General features: G+C 46.4%; 1 protein-coding gene across 1 annotated transcript in view; it reads left to right on the top strand.

Moving 5' to 3' along the window:
- csmd3b (CUB and Sushi multiple domains 3b) overlaps positions 1–16,400 on the top strand; it is a 1,929,854-nt gene that overhangs the window by 203,017 nt on the left and 1,710,437 nt on the right. Inside the window, exon 3 of the mRNA XM_085993978.1 lies at positions 13,069–13,276. Coding sequence (XP_085850104.1) covers positions 13,069–13,276 — 208 coding nt within the window. The remainder of the gene's footprint in view (positions 1–13,068; positions 13,277–16,400) is intronic.

Here is a 16,400-nt window from a genome sequence, read left to right as displayed (position 1 = left end):
ACACAGGACTACATGCATGCTAAAAAGCGGAAGCAGCATGCTATAGACAGGGCTAAGTGATCCCATAATCAAAGGATCAGATCAAAGCACTGCAGTCCTGCCACATCCAGTCCAGTGGACCATTAAACAGTTAACGGGAGGAGGAGGCTCCATCAATATCCCCATCCTCAATGATGGTGGTGCCCTTCACATGAGTGCAAATGACAAGGCTGAAGATTTTCAACCATCTTCAGCCAGAAGTGCTGAGTGGATGATCCATATTGGCCTACTCCTGAGGTCCCCACCATCACAGAAGCTAGTCCTCAGCCAATTCGATTCACTCCACATGATATCAAGAAACAGCTGAGAGCACTGGTTACAGCAAAGGCTATGGGCCCCAACAACATCCCGGCTATCGTGCTGAAGACTTCTGCTCCAGAACTAGCCACGCCTCTAGCCAAGCTGTTCCAGTACAGCTACAACACTGGCATCTATCCAACAATGTGGAAAACTGCCCAGGTATGTCTTGTCCATAAAAAGCAGGACAAATCCAACCCGGCCAATTACTGCCCCATCAGTCTACTCTCAATCATCAGCAAAGTGATGGAAGGTGTCATCGACAGTGCTATCAAGTGGCACTAATTCAACAATAACCTGCTCACTGATGTCCATTTTGGATTCCGCCAAGACCACTCAGCTCCCGACCTCATTACAGCCTTGGTCCAAACATGGACAAAGGAGCTGAATTCCAGAGGTGAGGTGAGAGTGACTGCCCTTGACAACAAGGCAGCATTTGACCGAGTATGGCATGAAGGAGCTCTAGTAAAACTGAAGTCAATCGGAATCAGGGGGGAAAAGTCTCCACTGGCTGGAGTCATACCTAGCACAAAGGAAGATGGCTGTGGTGATTGAAGGTCAATCATCAGAGCCCCAGGACATCGCTGCAGGAGTTCCTCAGGGCAGTGTCCTAGGCCCAACCATCTTCAGCTGCGTCATCAATGACCTTCCCTCCAACATAAGGTCAGAAATGAGGATGTTCGCTGATGACTGCACAGCGTTCAGCACCATTCACAATTCCTCAGATAATGAAGCAGACCATGCCCGCATGCAACAAGACCTGGACGACACTCAGGCTTGGGCTAAGTGGCAGGTAACATTTGCGCCACAGAAGTGCCAGGCAATGACTATCTCCAACAAACGAGCATCTAACCACCACCCCTTGACATTCAATGGCATTACCATCCTCCGAATCCCCCACCATCAATATCCTGGGGGTCACCATTGACCAGAAACTGAACTGGACCATCCACATAAATACTGTGGCAACAACAGCAGGCCAGAGGTTAGATATTCTGTGGCGAGTGTCTCACCTCCTGACTCCCCAAAGCCTTTCCACCATCTACAAGGCACAAGTAAGGAGTGTGATGGAATACTCTCCACTTGCCTGGATGAGTGCAGCTCCAACAACACTCAAGAAGCTCGACACCATCCAGGACAAAGCAGCCCACATGATTGGCACCCTATCCACCACCTTAAACATTCACTCCCTCCACCACTGGCGTACCGTGGCTGCAGTGTGTACCATCTACAAGATGCACTGCAGCAATTCATCAAGGCTTCTCCGGCAGCACCTCCCAAACCCGCGACCTCTTCCACCCAAAAGGACAAAGCCAGCAGGTGCATGGGAACACCACCACCTCCAAATTCCCCTCCAAGTCACACATCACCCTGACTTAGAAGTATATCACCGATCCTTCATCGTCGCTGGGTCAATATCCTGGAACTCCCTACCTAACAGCACTGTGGGAGTACCTTCACCACACGGACTGCAGCAGTTCAAGAAGGCGGCTCACCACCACCTTTTCAAGGGTAATTAGGGATGGGCAATAAATGCTGGCCTTGTTAGCGACGCCCACATCCCATAAACGAATAAAAAAAATAGATTGTATTTGAAGAGTGAGCAAATCAAAAAATAACTAAGTTTAAAAGATGAAATGATTTTTTTCATGTTCTCATAGATTTTAATCTCTTATATTTGTTTAATGTTTGAAAATTATTCACATCAATAAGAGACTAGCGAATTGCTGGTAAATATTTGGCCAAGGTCAATACAAGCATTTGCTCTATTTTTTGTTAAGATTGTTTTGTGTCTGCAACAAAAGGGGGAATTTCATGATTTTGCACTCTCCCTAAATATGAACACTTTAAAATATATTTCCTGAAACATATTCTAAAATTCATGCTACAACTTTAATTGAAATCATTTCGCTAAACAAGCGAACTCTTAATTACTGTTATCAGCTGAGGAAATACATGCCTCAAATTGTTTTGAAAGGTTACCTAATATCTCGTGTTGGTACATGCTTGGAGATTCAGACAGCTGTAGTTAATTCTCCTCAGTTGACAGAATTCCAATAACTGAGGGAAAGAGAGACCAGCCTAAACCCTTTACTTTTCAAAGAAGTTCATGGAAATATTGAAAGTTACAGAGGACAATTTGGTAGCTAAGTTTAATCATTTTATTGTGAAAGATGTCATGTACGTTTTATGTTACCATCTTTATTTACAACTTTGTTGGCTGAACAAAGAATTAATAGGCATAAAAATTCTGTGGGAAAAATATTATGGGCATCTTGATTGGTTTATCTTTCTTGGTTGCTATTGCTAACTGGCCTTGTTTTTCTGAACTTCATGATGGCCAGGTTTCAATCCTGCTTCCTACTTGCTGATTAGTGCCCACTCAGTTGTGATGTTGCACTGTCTTATGAATAGAAAATTTCAGGCAATCACCTGGAAGACATTTGCACATGAAAAATGAAATGAGTGTGACACAGGAAGCATGATGGACAAACAGGAAGTATGCAGATACATTATGATTTTATTAGCTAGATATATTCTTTGACATCTAAATATGTATTTATGGTATACAGAGTGAACATTTTCCATGGGAAACATTTCTTGTGATATGTGCATCTGATAGGGATGTCCCATTTAGAAACTCTACTTTGTACAGAAGGTTCTACACAAGGTAGTACATAGAAATAAACCCAGGGCAGGATTTTCATTGGGCTGTGGAGGCGGGATTGGAGGCGTGTGGGGGGGTTAAAATCCCGAAATCGGGGGGCACAAACCGATCCCGCACCCAAACCGCCTCCATGCCAGTTTCAAAGGAGGCGGGTACCCGCCCCGCACTGGAACTCGCCTCCGGGAGGCGGGAAGGGGATTAGTGCCAATTAACTGCCTGTTAACAGGTAGTTAACAGGCAGTTTTTAGCCTAGTCCCTATTTTTAATGTTGAATTGTGTGATTCCCAACGGCTCCAAACCACGCCAAGTTAGAGGAAGCGGACCATCAGGATGAAGGGCTTGGAGGGGTCGAGATGTCCAGTGTTCAGGTGAGTGATGGGTGCATGAGTGCAAAGGTAAGTGTGTTTGGTGTGTGTAAAGTGTTTAAAGAAGTTTTACATCCCTTTACTTACCTTTACAGCCTTCCTTCCTTCAGGTCTCGGGAGTCCCTCATCTCACCGGCACAGAAAGCAGAATGGCTGCGAGCTGTCAAAAATTGCAGCATTCAGCTTTCTGTTCCGGAGAGATCTCTAAATCATCCTGAGAGGAAGGAATTAACTTAGAGTACAGATTGTCAGTGTTTGACAGCTTCAAATAGCTGTGAAACGCTGATATTTCATCTGTCAAAAGATCTTGACTGATGAAATATCAATCTGTGATGTCACCTGTTGCCGGGTGGCCCTTAATTGGCCTGCTGAGCCCGCTGGGTGGGCTCAACAAGCTCAATCAAATCAAAATCGCGTGGGTTGGTTAGAACTCGATGGAGGTGGGATTACAACCCCGAAAGTTGTAGTCCCGCCTCTTACCTGACTCCTCAATGAAAATCCAGCCCTTTGAATTTTATAAATGCTTATTTTAAACTACAGATATGGATATAATTTGGAGAATTGAGGGTTTACCTGACTCATGTATTAGATTTACAAGTACTATAATGATGTTTAGCAAATAAATTGCAAAGTGCTTATACACATAGAAAATAAGGCACATAACCATAGATTGAAAAGTTGACCTTGTCTAAATCTCTTCTTGTCAAGCCAAACTAAACCCTATTAAAATTAAGTACTACAGCTGACAAATGTGATAGAGTAGAAAAAATAACCCTTTTAGCAAGTGGATATTTTTTGCACAAAAGTGTACCCTTTGGAGACAAAATTACTGTCAATTGGACCAAGATTTCAAATTTGCTTCTGAAATCCAATATCACAGTGATTATCTAGAGGGTCTACTGGATTCCATAAGCGATTAATGCAAATACAAGATTCTATTATAGACTCCATTCTATTATGATTTATAATAAAAATGACACCTAATGTTGGGAACTGAGGCACTGACCATGAAGAACAGGTATATTTTATACTCCGATGGTGTGATCCATTCAATGGTTTAATATTAAAGATTTATTATTGGTTTCACTTGGGAATTAGAATTTTGTTTATAGCTCATTATTTTTGTGGTTCTATCAATGATTTGGCAGTAATAGAAGGTCATCCTTCCTATTGAAGGTCAGATTCTAGTTCTATGGAAGAGCAGAATTTCTACAGAATAAGCATTAGCATTGATATATTGCTTTAACATCACTAAGAATTATTGATGTCTTAGTCTAGTGTGCTGTGGTAGTTTGAAATATATATGCATTTTATTTTGTCACCATTAATATGAATATCCATGTTTTCCTATGTAGCGATATGCATTATATGAAGAAACAAAGGCCTAGAAATTCAGTATAGCCACTTTTGGGGCGGTAAAGTCGGGCGGTCGCTAAAGTTAGCGCCCGCCGGAAACTGCAGGTCACTTCGCCGAAATTCAGTAGATCTGGCCAAGAGTTTGGGCGAGCGCTGAAACTGGCGTTGCACTCCTATCTTCAGGCGCTAAGCCGGCGATGCGGACTGATAACGCCGAGGCCGGGCGCAGCACAGGTGCGGTCATGTTTTGATTGACAGCAGACACCCTGACGCCGGCCAGCTCTTAAAGGGGGAAGGGTCGACTTTGCAGCCACGCCCTGGATAGTGGAGCCCTGCAGCTAGGCCTGAACACTGCTGGTGGACCCAAATAGCGCCTGAAGCCATGGAGAAGGCCCGTGAACGAGCGCAGCGCTTCTCCCAGCATGCTTTGAGGGTGCTGGTTAGGGGGTTGGAAAGGTACAAAGAGATCTTGTGCCCGGACAGTGGCAAGAAGGCTCCCAGGAGGCAGTACAGGAGAGCCTGGAGGAAAATTGCCAACAGGGTGTCAGTCAACAGCGATGTCCCCAGGACTGGTGACCAATGCCGCAAGAAGTACAACGACCTCACTCGGATGGTCAAGGTGAGTACCCTTTCCAGTGTCCTCCTCATCCTTGCATGTGCACCTCACATTATGGGCAAAGGGACCTCAAAGGCCTAATGGCCAGCCCTCCTCCCGCAGCTATGGCACTGGCATGATCCTCAATAGCACTTTCTGCACTTAACACACTGGCCAAGCTATTCGACCATGGGAGGCAGTGCACACAACAACAGGCCACCACACTGGCCAAGCTATTCCACCATGGGAGGCAGTGCACACAACAACAGGCCACCACACTGGCCAAGCTATTCCACCATGGGAGGCAGTGCACACAACAACAGGCCACCACACTGGCCAAGCTATTCCAACATGGGAGGCAGTGCACACAACAACAGGCCACCACAATGTACTTAGAGGCCGTCCTTTCTCTTGCAGGCCAAGATGGCCCGGAATTTGAAGAGCCAGAATGTCACCGGGGGAGGCCGTGCCCAGTTCCAGGAGCTCAGTGAGCTGGAGGAGAGCGTGGCTCGACTCATGCATGGCCGGGTGGTTGGCCCTGTTGCCATTGGAGATGCCGACCCTGTGCTGCGACCCAATGGTAAGGACATGACCGTTTGGACCTCTCTCGTTCCCCTAGCGCATCAGATCTACATCCATTGCCACTGTCCGACCAATGCGCTGAATGCCACCACTCATGCCTCCTTCGCTGACGCCCTGTCCTCACTCTAAAGCTACTCTTGTGCCTTCCTGCTTTCAGCTGGTGAGGAGGAGGTCCCTGAAGCAGAGAGTGCCAGTCCCTCGGAAGAGGAGCACGACGAGGACCAACAGGAAGGCGGCACATCGGGGGAAGCATCATCTGCGCCAGGGGATGGCAATGGAGGGGACACGTCTTGCCTGGAGGAGAGCCAGGGGGAAGTGTTGCAGGGGGGTGTAGCTCCTGGGCCCAGTGCCGTCCAGGCACGCGGGAAGGGTTGGGCAGAACGGCGGCCTTCTCCCCAGAGGGGGGAAGTGTTGCAGGGGAGGGCAGTTGCTGGGCCCAGTGGCGTCCAGGCACGCGGGAAGGGTCGGCCAGCTCGGCGGCCTTCTCCCCAGAGGGAGAGTCCGGCCTCCAGTCCGGAGACGGACCTCGCCCAGGAGGTGCGCCTCCTTGATCAAATGTCGGCGGATTCGGAGCGGCGCCACAAGGAGTTCATGGGGGTTGTGGGACAGTTGCCTCAGGCCATTGAGTCCCTGGCTCATAGTGTGGCCGCTTTCGGGGAATCACAGGCCAGGGGTGTTGAGCAACTCGCGGCAGCACACGCCAGGGGTGTTGACCAACTCGCGGCAGCACAGGACAGGGTTGTCGAGCAACTCGCGGCAGCACAGGACAGGGGTGTCCACCAACTCGCGGCAGCGCAGGACAGGGGTGTCCACCAACTCGCGGCAGCGCAGGACGCGAGTCGCGAGTTAATGAGTGGTGCCGTGCAGACACTCACTGATCTGATGCGGGCACAGACCAGGGCAGTTCGGGCACTCACTTCTGCCACACTCGCTGTGTCGCGGAAGCATCGCCAGGGCACCCGCCGCCCTGCTGCAGCACAGCGGTCTGGCCTCCACCAGATTGCTGCACTTGCTGCACTGCCAGCCCGGCCGAGTGCCAGTGTCTCTGGCGAACAGCGAGCGCGTGCCATCAGCCAGCTTGCCCCCATTGCTGCAGCCGCCACTGCAACTCCCCCAGCCAAGGTGCGACGAGCTGCTGCAGAGACTGATGCTGCGCAGCCACAGCTGCAGCAGTCAGCAGCCGGCCCCTCCAGGGCTGGACCTCGTCTAGGCCGACCCCCAAGGGCATCTGCCGTCATGCATTCTGCCCCTCAGGAGCCTTCCCCCAGCCTTGCAACACCCACAGGGCCCAGGTTGAGGCGGAGCAACAGGTCGGGCAGGGGCCGCACAAGGCTGCACAAGGACTCGCCCTCTCGGCACACCCAGTAGAGTATGGTGGCAACGGTGTTTTTTATATGGGGGTGTTTGTGTTGTGGGGGGGCCTTCTTTTGGTAAGGCCGAGGATGAAGGCCAATGGTTTTTTATATGGGGGTGTTTGTGTTCTGTTGTGGGGGGGGCTTCTTTTGGTAAGGCCGAGGAGGAAGGCCAATTGGATGGACAAGTTTTGTTATTCCTCCCCAGGTTGTGGGAGTGAGATAATCTTTTCACAGTTTTTTGGGGGGTGTCTGTTTTTCTGTTTCATGTGGGAAGGGCCCTGAGTTTGTTAAATAAAGCTTTTTATTTATTCAGCTTGTCCAGGTGTCATGTTTCCAGTGGTTGTTGCGTTAAGCGGCTGAGGGCTTGCGGAGCGGCTGCATTCAGGTGCGTTCATTGCCACAAGCCATTCCCTGACAGGGGGCCTAGAAGTGTCGTTCAATAAGCCGCCGGCGGACGGCCCTTGGACCTTGTGGCTCCCTCCTGGCCTGGTACTCCTCCTCCTCCTCATGGTCCTCCTGCGCGTCCTCCTGAGGTGGTGGTGCTAGGTCAGGTGGCAGTGCCTGAGTCCTGCGGATAGCCAGGTTGTGCAGCATGCAGCAAACGACGACGAACTGGGAGACTCTATCCGGCGAATACTGTAGAGATCCGCCGGAGCGATCCAGGCAGCGGAACCGTTGCTTGAGGACGCCAATCGTTTGCTCTATGATGTTCCTTGTGGCTTGATGGCTTTCGTTGTATGCCTCCTCCGCAGGGGTCCTGGGCGCGCGGAGCGGGGTCATGAGCCATGTACACAAAGGGTAGCCCTTGTCCCCAATAAGCCATCCCCTTGGTGGAGGCTGTGCCTGGAACATGTCAGCCACAGTAGTCTGGCGCAGGATAAATGCATCGTGGCTGCTTCCTGGAAAGCGGGCATTGACAGCTAGGATGCGCTGCCTGTGGTCACACACCAGCTGTACATTGAGGGAATGGTAGCCCTTCCGGTTGTGGTAATCCTCAGCATTGTCGATAGGTGCCCGCATAGCCACATGCGTGCAGTCAATGGCGCCCTGCACCATGGGGAAGTCCGCGATCCTGCCAAATCCGACTGCACGCTGTTCCTGCCTCTCTAGGGTCATGGGGAAGGAGATGAATTGGTGTCTCCTCGCGAAAAGGGCATCGGTGACCTGCCGGATGCAGCGATGCACGGCGAACTGGGAGATGTTCGCTATGTCCCCAGCAGCGGCTTGGAAGGAGCCGCTTGCATAAAAGTTCAGAGCCACCGTGACCTTCACTTCCACCGAGAGAGACGTCCTGCACATCAGCTGCGGACGCAGATCTCGGTGAAGCAGCTGGCAGATCTCTGCAACCACCTCCCTTCTGAAACGCAGCCTCTTAACACACTGCGCGGCAGTCATGGTGAGATAGGACACCTGCTGCCGGTATTCCCTGAGTGGGTAAGGCCTGCGTTGCCAACGCCTGATGGCCCCTCTGCGTCTAGGCATGGCTGGCCCTCTCACACAGCGTCTGCGAGCCCTTCGCACATAATGCTGCAACTGAGGGTTGCCACCCCATACAGCCCCCATAATAAACTTGCAAACAGTGAAATCACAATGAATCAAATTTCCAAGCTCTGGCCAGAAGCCAAAAGTGTACATATCCCTCCATCTCCAGTTCTGCTTTCTTACTCCATCTGATCTTTCAAGGCCTTTAGCAGTTCTTGTCTATCCCACTGACTAGTACCTTTTCTTTAGCAAAGGTATGTTGTTAATTTTTCAGGATTCTTTTCCTCTGGTTAAATCATTTTAATATTTTCATGAGTAAAGTTAATTTGGGCTAGCTCAAAAATGTTATTTATTGTACCAATTGTATGGGCTCAGTTTGCTTTAGTTCAGGCTGGTGAGATAAGTTAAAAGGTTTGGTATCCCTTCAAGTTCTCACATTTATATCATCTGCTTCTTTATTGTTTAACTATTAGTTTTCTGGTATTTTCCTTCAGATAGGTAATTTATCATGAAGGAAAAAGAGACAGGGCAAACTGGCCATGTAGTGAAGTGTGAGCAATTGAAATAGTTAAAAGGGTTTGATATAATCCCCCCTCATCTGCTAATTGAACCTTCTTGAAGAGGATACAACTTTACCATGCGATAAAGAAGAATGACTGTTTGTTATAAATATGTTTGCAGTGCAGCAATAGGGTAGTTATCAGTTTACCTTTATCAGCGCTGATTTTTAAAATAGACAACATCAAGACCAGACAATGGCTCTACCTGCTCAGCCCAGAAGACCAAGGTTCCCTGCATGTGAGCAGTTAGCCATTAGCGCCAATTTGCATGCCAAGTAGAAAATCGTTTTAGGCAGCAGAGACCAGATGAACCTATTGAAAATCATATGGTAAACATACAGCCTGCAGGAAAATCACATATATTGGAAGCATATTTTGCAGGTCACAATTAAGATTTGCTTTTAAAGTACCCATCATTCAATATAACCTTTTGCATTTGCTTTCCTGGTTTGGCCTCCCATCCTCTACTGGGGAGGAGTCTTGCAAATAAGGTGGATGAACTGAAGGTGTTGATAAACACATGGGAGTATGATATTGTTGCTATCACGGAGACATGGTTGAGGGAGGGGCAAGACTGGCAGCTCAATATTCCGGGGTACAGAATCTTCAGGCGAGACAGAGGGGGAGGTATAAGAGGAGGGGGTGTCGCAATATTAATTAAGGAGTCAATTACTGCAGTAAGGAGGGATGATATATTAGCAGGGTCCTCTAATGAGGCCATATGGGTGGAGCTTAAAAACAAAAAGGGGGCAAGCACTTTGCTGGGAGTGTACTATAGGCCTCCAAACAGTCAGGGGGAGATAGAGGAACAGATATGTAGGCAAATCTCAGAGAAATGTGCAAATAATAGGGTAATAATAATGGGGGATTTCAACTTCCCCAATATTAACTGGGATAGTCAGAGTGTGAAAGGCTCAGAGGGTGTAGAATTCTTAAAGTGCATCCAGGAGAGCTTTTTGAGCCAGCATGTAGAAAGTCCTACAAGAGAGGGGGCGGTACTGGACCTAATTCTAGGGAATGTGGCCGGCCAAGTGGAAAAAGTGCTAGTAGGTGAGCACTTTGGTGATAGTGACCATAATATGGTAAGATTTAAGGTGGTCATGGAAAAGGACAGGGATGGGCCGGAAATAAAGGTTCTAAATTGGGGGAAGGCCGATTTTAATAGGATAAGGCAGGATCTGGCCAAAATGGACTGGGATCAGCTACTTGTAGGAAAATCCGCATCGGAGCAATGGGAGGCTTTCAGAAGGGAGATTGAGATCATACAATGGCAACATGTTCCCGTAAAGGTCAAGGGTGGTTCCAAAAACCACAGGGAACCTTGGATGTCAGGGGATATACGAGAATGGATTAGGAAAAAAAGGAGGGCTTTTGGTAGATACAAAAGGCTAAAGACGGAGGAAGCCCTAGAGGAGTACAGAAAGTGCAGGGGGATACTTAAAAAAGAAATTAGGAGATCAAGGAGGGGCCATGAAATAACACTGGCGAGCAAAATAAAGGAAAATCCGAAGATGTTTTATAAGTATATTAAGGGTAAGAGGATAACTAGGGAAAAAATAGGGCCCATTAGGGACAAAAGTGGCAATCTGTGTGTGGAGCCGGAAGATGTAGGAGGGGTTCTAAATGAATTTTTTGCATCTGTTTTCACTATGGAGAAGGACGATGTAGACATAGAAGTAGGGCGGGGGGACTGATATGCTCGAACATATTAACATCGAGAGGGAGGAGGTATTGGCGGTTTTAGCTGGCCTAAAAATTGATAAATCCCCAGGCCCGGATGAAATGTATCCCAGGCTGCTGTGTGAGGCAAAGGAGGAGATTGCGGGGGCTCTAACACATATATTCAGGACCTCTCTGGCCACAGGGGATGTGCCAGAGGACTGGAGAACCGCTAATGTAGTACCATTATTCAAGAAGGGTAGTAGGGAAAAACCGGGGAACTACAGGCCAGTGAGCCTAACATCAGTGGTAGGAAAATTATTGGAAAAAATCCTGAGGGACAAAATTTGTCTCCACTTGGGGAGGCAAGGATTAATCAGGGATAGTCAACATGGCTTTGTCAAGGGAAGATCATGTCTGACTAATTTGATTGAATTTTTTGAGGGGGTGACTAGGTGTGTGAATGAGGGTAACGCAGTGGATGTGGTATACATGGATTTCAGTAAGGCCTTCGATAAAGCCCCGCACAGGAGACTGGTCAAGAAGGTAAGAGCCCATGGAATCCAGGGTGCCTTGGCACATTGGATACAAAACTGGCTTAGTGGCAGAAGGCAGAGGGTGATGGTCGAAGGTTGTTTTTGTGACTGGAAGCCTGTGGCCAGTGGGGTACCACAGGGATCGGTGCTGGGTCCCTTGCTGTTTGTGGTCTACATTAATGACTTGGATATGAATGTAAAGGGTATGATCAGTAAGTTCGCGGATGATACAAAAATTGGTAGGGTGGTAAATAGCGAGGAGGGTAGCCTCAGTCTGCAGGACGATATAGATGGGTTGGTCAGATGGGCGGAACAGTGGCAAATGGAATTTAACCCGGAAAAGCGCGAGGCGATGCACTTTGGGGGGACTAACAAGGCAAAGGAATACACAATGAATGGAAAGACCCTAGGCAAGACGGAGGGTCAGAGGGATCTGGGTGTGCAAGTACACAGATCCCTGAAGGCGGCGGAACAGGTGGATAAGGTGGTAAAAAAGGCATATGGGATACTTGCCTTCATTAGCCGAGGCATTGAATATAAGAGCAAGGAGGTTATGATGGAGCTGTATAAAACACTGGTTAGGCCACAGCTGGAATACTGTGTGCAGTTCTGGTCGCCACACTACAGGAAGGATGTGATCGCGTTAGAGAGGGTGCAGAGGAGGTTCACCAGGATGTTACCAGGGCTGGAGCGCTTCAGCTATGAAGAGAGACTGGGCAGATTGGGTTTGTTTTCCTTGGAGCAGAGGAGGCTGAGGGGGGACATGATTGAGGTGTACAAAATTATGAGGGGCATAGATAGGATGGATGCTGAGGAGCTTTTTCCCTTAGTAGAGGGGTCAATAACTAGGGGGCATAGATTCAAGGTAAAGGGCGGGAGGTTTAGAGGGGATTTGAGAAAGAACTTTTTCACCCAGAGGGTGGTTGGAGTCTGGAACTCACTGCCTGAAAGGGTTGTGGAGGCAGAAACCCTCACAACATTTAAGAAGCATTTGGATGTGCACTTGAAATGCCATAGCATTCAAGGCTACGGGCCAAATGCTGGAATATGGGATTAGATTAGACAGGGCTTGATGGCCGGCGCGGACACGATGGGCCGAATGGCCTCTATCCGTGCTGTATTACTCTATGACTCTATGACTCTCCATAAACTTGAGCTCATCCAAAACTCTGCTGCCCATATCCTAACTCACACCAAGTCACATTCACCCATCACCCTTGTGCTCATTGACCTACATTCGCTCTCCATCCACCAATTCTTACCTTTGTGTTCAAATTCCTCCTTGGCCATTGCCCCAACATTGGTGGCCATGGCTTCAGTTGTCTACATCCCAAGCTCTGGAATTCCCTCCCTAAACCTCTCCGCCTCTCTTTAAGACACTTCATAAAACCTACCTCTTTCATCAAGCTTTTGGTCACCTGTACTTATGTCTCCTTCTTTAGCTTACACACTGATTACACACCTGTGAACCAATTTGAGATATATTACTACATTAAAGGCACGATATAAATGCATGTTGTTGTTGTTGTATGAAAGAACTATAAACTAACAAATGATTTTCTTTTCCCAACTAGCTGAAGATGGATGTGGTGGAACCCTCCAAGGATCCAGTGGCATTATTTCCAGTCCGAACTTCCCTGGCGAGTATTATAATAATGCAGACTGCACCTGGACTATTGCTGCAGAGCTTGGGGATACCATCTCACTCATTTTTACAGATTTTCAGCTCGAAGAAAAATATGATTACTTAGAAATTGAAGGGTCAGAGCCCCCATCGATATGGTAAGTAAATAACTTTTATGTTTCCAAAAAAAAATGCTTTTTAAAATAAGGTCACAAATCTTCTGACAGTTGTTTGTATATATTTGAATTAAACAGATTTTGAAGGGAGGAATTGAAGTAATTTGTATCTTCTGCATTTATTGAGTTTGATGTTCTCTGGAACTAACCAGATTTTTCTACAGCTCAGAAAGGAGAACTTAGTTTATCCCAGATAATAGTGAGTTGGTGGACTGCAAAATAATAGTTAATCAGTAACAATAGAACAATTTACTTCAACTGAAATATTAAATCACAATTGAACCAGTTATTTATTTGAATTGCCGTGTTACTTTGCTGGTACCCAATTAACTGATGTATATCAGCACAGTTTTTGTCTAAGTACATGTCTTTGGTTGACACCTCTTCAATACTGATGAATAGAAAATATTATTATGCACAGTTACTGCGGCTCATTGGTAACTATCTACTCCTGTATTTTATCAACAGTATGTATGCACCAACATCTATTATAAAAGCTAACTTTGTTGTGATTGTGAGCAATATAGTGTAGAGAAGACACATGATCCAAGTCATTAATCCTGAGACCACACGTTCTCCAAGGAATCTCCACCCTCTGAGTTGACCATTTTAAAAAATGTTTTCAGCAAACAAAGTGCTGAGACAAACCATACCACAGTACTAAATCTGCTCAGATGTCAGGAGTAGTTCTATTATTTTAATATTAACCTCACTTAACTGTACAGCTTTTCATAAATTTGAATACAATAAAGCTTTTACCCAAGCTATTTTGACACCATTTCCTTTTTATCCTATATTCTCTTTATTGCACACTTATTTTAACTTTTATACTTGCTGACACTTTAGGGAAGCAGTTTATATTTAAATTAAACTGTGTGTGTAACTGGAGGACATGATTGCAAATTGTCAATCCTTGAGGAAGTAGATGTCAAATTGTTTTCCCCTCAAAGGTATAGGAAGTAGAATATTTGGTAGAATAGATATTTAGTTAAGAATAGAATGATGGTTACGTAAGTTCAGACATGGATGATCAAACATTCTGCAGAACATCATTGCTCTAGGCCTTTTGAGACCCCTGGACTGCCTTCTGTGGAATGCAGTTGATCAGAATTGCATGATACAGTTTGTAATCTTGGATTGATGCCTGGGTTTGATTACTTTAGCAGATCAAAAAGAAACTTCACATAATGCTATTTCCTTGGAAGTTGCACTTCCAGTGGTTAGATGAATTGGAGCAAATCTGTGATAGTGCAGCACTTTTGAAGAAGTATGCTTGATGCACTGTAACACTTGTTCTTATTACATATGTTCTTGTGTTGCAGTATAGCCTTACAGCACCTTCTAGATTGTTTGATTAGTTTACTAAACATGAGATCATTTTTGAAACCTAAAGATCGAATAACGTTCCAGCATCTCTGCCAAAGTCCCTCTACCTTTCCCTTAGAACCTTTTTTCAAACAACTTGCTCTTGAGGCTCATGCTTCCTGGGTGTTGCTTTGAGAGCCTGGAAAATAATAATGCTTCTGGATGAAGGAAATATGAAGACCTACATATCGTAGTCAAGATGGTATTTTTGCTAAGTAAACAGATGTCTTTGTGCGATGCCTCACAGCAGTGCAAACAATTTATTTGAATCACGAGTCTTGAAAGAATGCAGTTAATTCATTTTTTAAGAAAATAAACCAAGTAATGTAAAAAAAAGTCTGCAGCTAAGTTATTAAATTTATACTGAAACTAGTATGAGTTAAAAAAAATTCAATGATTGGGTGGTCTAGTGGATTTGTGCCTCCTTGCTCTTTGGGTGTCTGTGTTACCACAGCTCTCAATAATATAGTGATTTTCAAATTTAGCTGCACCTTCTAAGGGTGGTGACTAGTTGGGACCAGTTGTTTCTCTGAGAGAAGAAAATCAGAAAGTGACTCAATTCTTGCATACAACCTAGCAGCTAGTTTCACAACTGCGCAGAAAAGATGGCAAGACAGTTGTTTGCCGAATTTCTTGGTCAAGTAACAAAAACAACAACTTGCATTTATATTGGGCTTTTATGAGAAATAAACATCTCAGGAAGGAGAAAATAAAATCAATGCTGAACCAAAGAAGGAGAGATAATCAAAAGCTTGGTCAAAGAGGTGTTTTAAGGTGAGTCTTGAAGGAGGAGAGGGAGCTGGCGGGGCTTGGAGAGGTTATTCCAGAACTTGGAACCCAGGTACTGCCACTAATGGTAGGGTAAAGGGAGGAGATTGCTCAAGAGGCCAGAGTCAAAGAAACAGATAGTTTGGGATGAGGGTTGGAGCAATGGATGTGTTTAGAGATAGGGAGGTGTGGGGCTGTTGGGGTAAAAGAGAAGCCTTCCCTCCTCTCAAGCAGACCCACTGAGATAAGGGGTCGACACTTGCCCTATAGCAACCACAAATTCACCAGACGGACACCTTGGATAAGTTTCACGATCTTTATTCAAGGATATGCAGGGGGAAAATCTCAGTCTCATCCCAGAGAAAGGATTCTTCCACCGAGTATCAAATACGTAGAGCAATTATAATACCCTGACTTGAGGCATGAACCCCTCGTGCACACCCCTTCTACGATCATTGATTGGTGTACAGAATAGGCGAAGGGCTGTGTCCATTCGTTGTCCCTTATCAGGGAGGTTGCTGAATGGTTCACAGAAACCCATCTTTACAGCATTCGCGGGCTAAATTATCTGTTCCTGCTCTGGCCAGGAGGTGCTTAATTCATGCTTTGAGAATCTGTATGCCCTGCCTCATCTTAAGCAAGGACAAAAGACCAGCTTGTTAGCCTACAGTTCCTGTCTTATTTAGGTCCTACATTCCTAAGCAAGGATAGGAGACAAACTTATCAGCCTTCTAGTTTCCACTAATTTTAATTCTAAGAAGTTATAGTTTCTTCTAACTTTTAATTCTAAGAAGTCTTTTTTGTCCCCTTACAGGGGCCATAGAGGGATTTAAACAGAAAGATGAGAATTTTATAGTTGAGGCGCTGGGGGGCAGGAAGCCAATGTCAATGTCTACTTGGGCTACCAAGATTTAAAAGAGTATCGCCAGCAATTTCAGTGGGTGTTTCCCAATCTCCTGCCGTACCTTCAGCA

Source organism: Somniosus microcephalus, chromosome 7 (genome assembly GCF_052327205.1).
Source record: "Somniosus microcephalus isolate GS21.2 chromosome 7, FLI_Smic_1.0, whole genome shotgun sequence".
NCBI classification, from domain to species: domain Eukaryota; kingdom Metazoa; phylum Chordata; class Chondrichthyes; order Squaliformes; family Somniosidae; genus Somniosus; species Somniosus microcephalus.
This window is presented reverse-complemented; position numbering and strand designations above follow the sequence as displayed.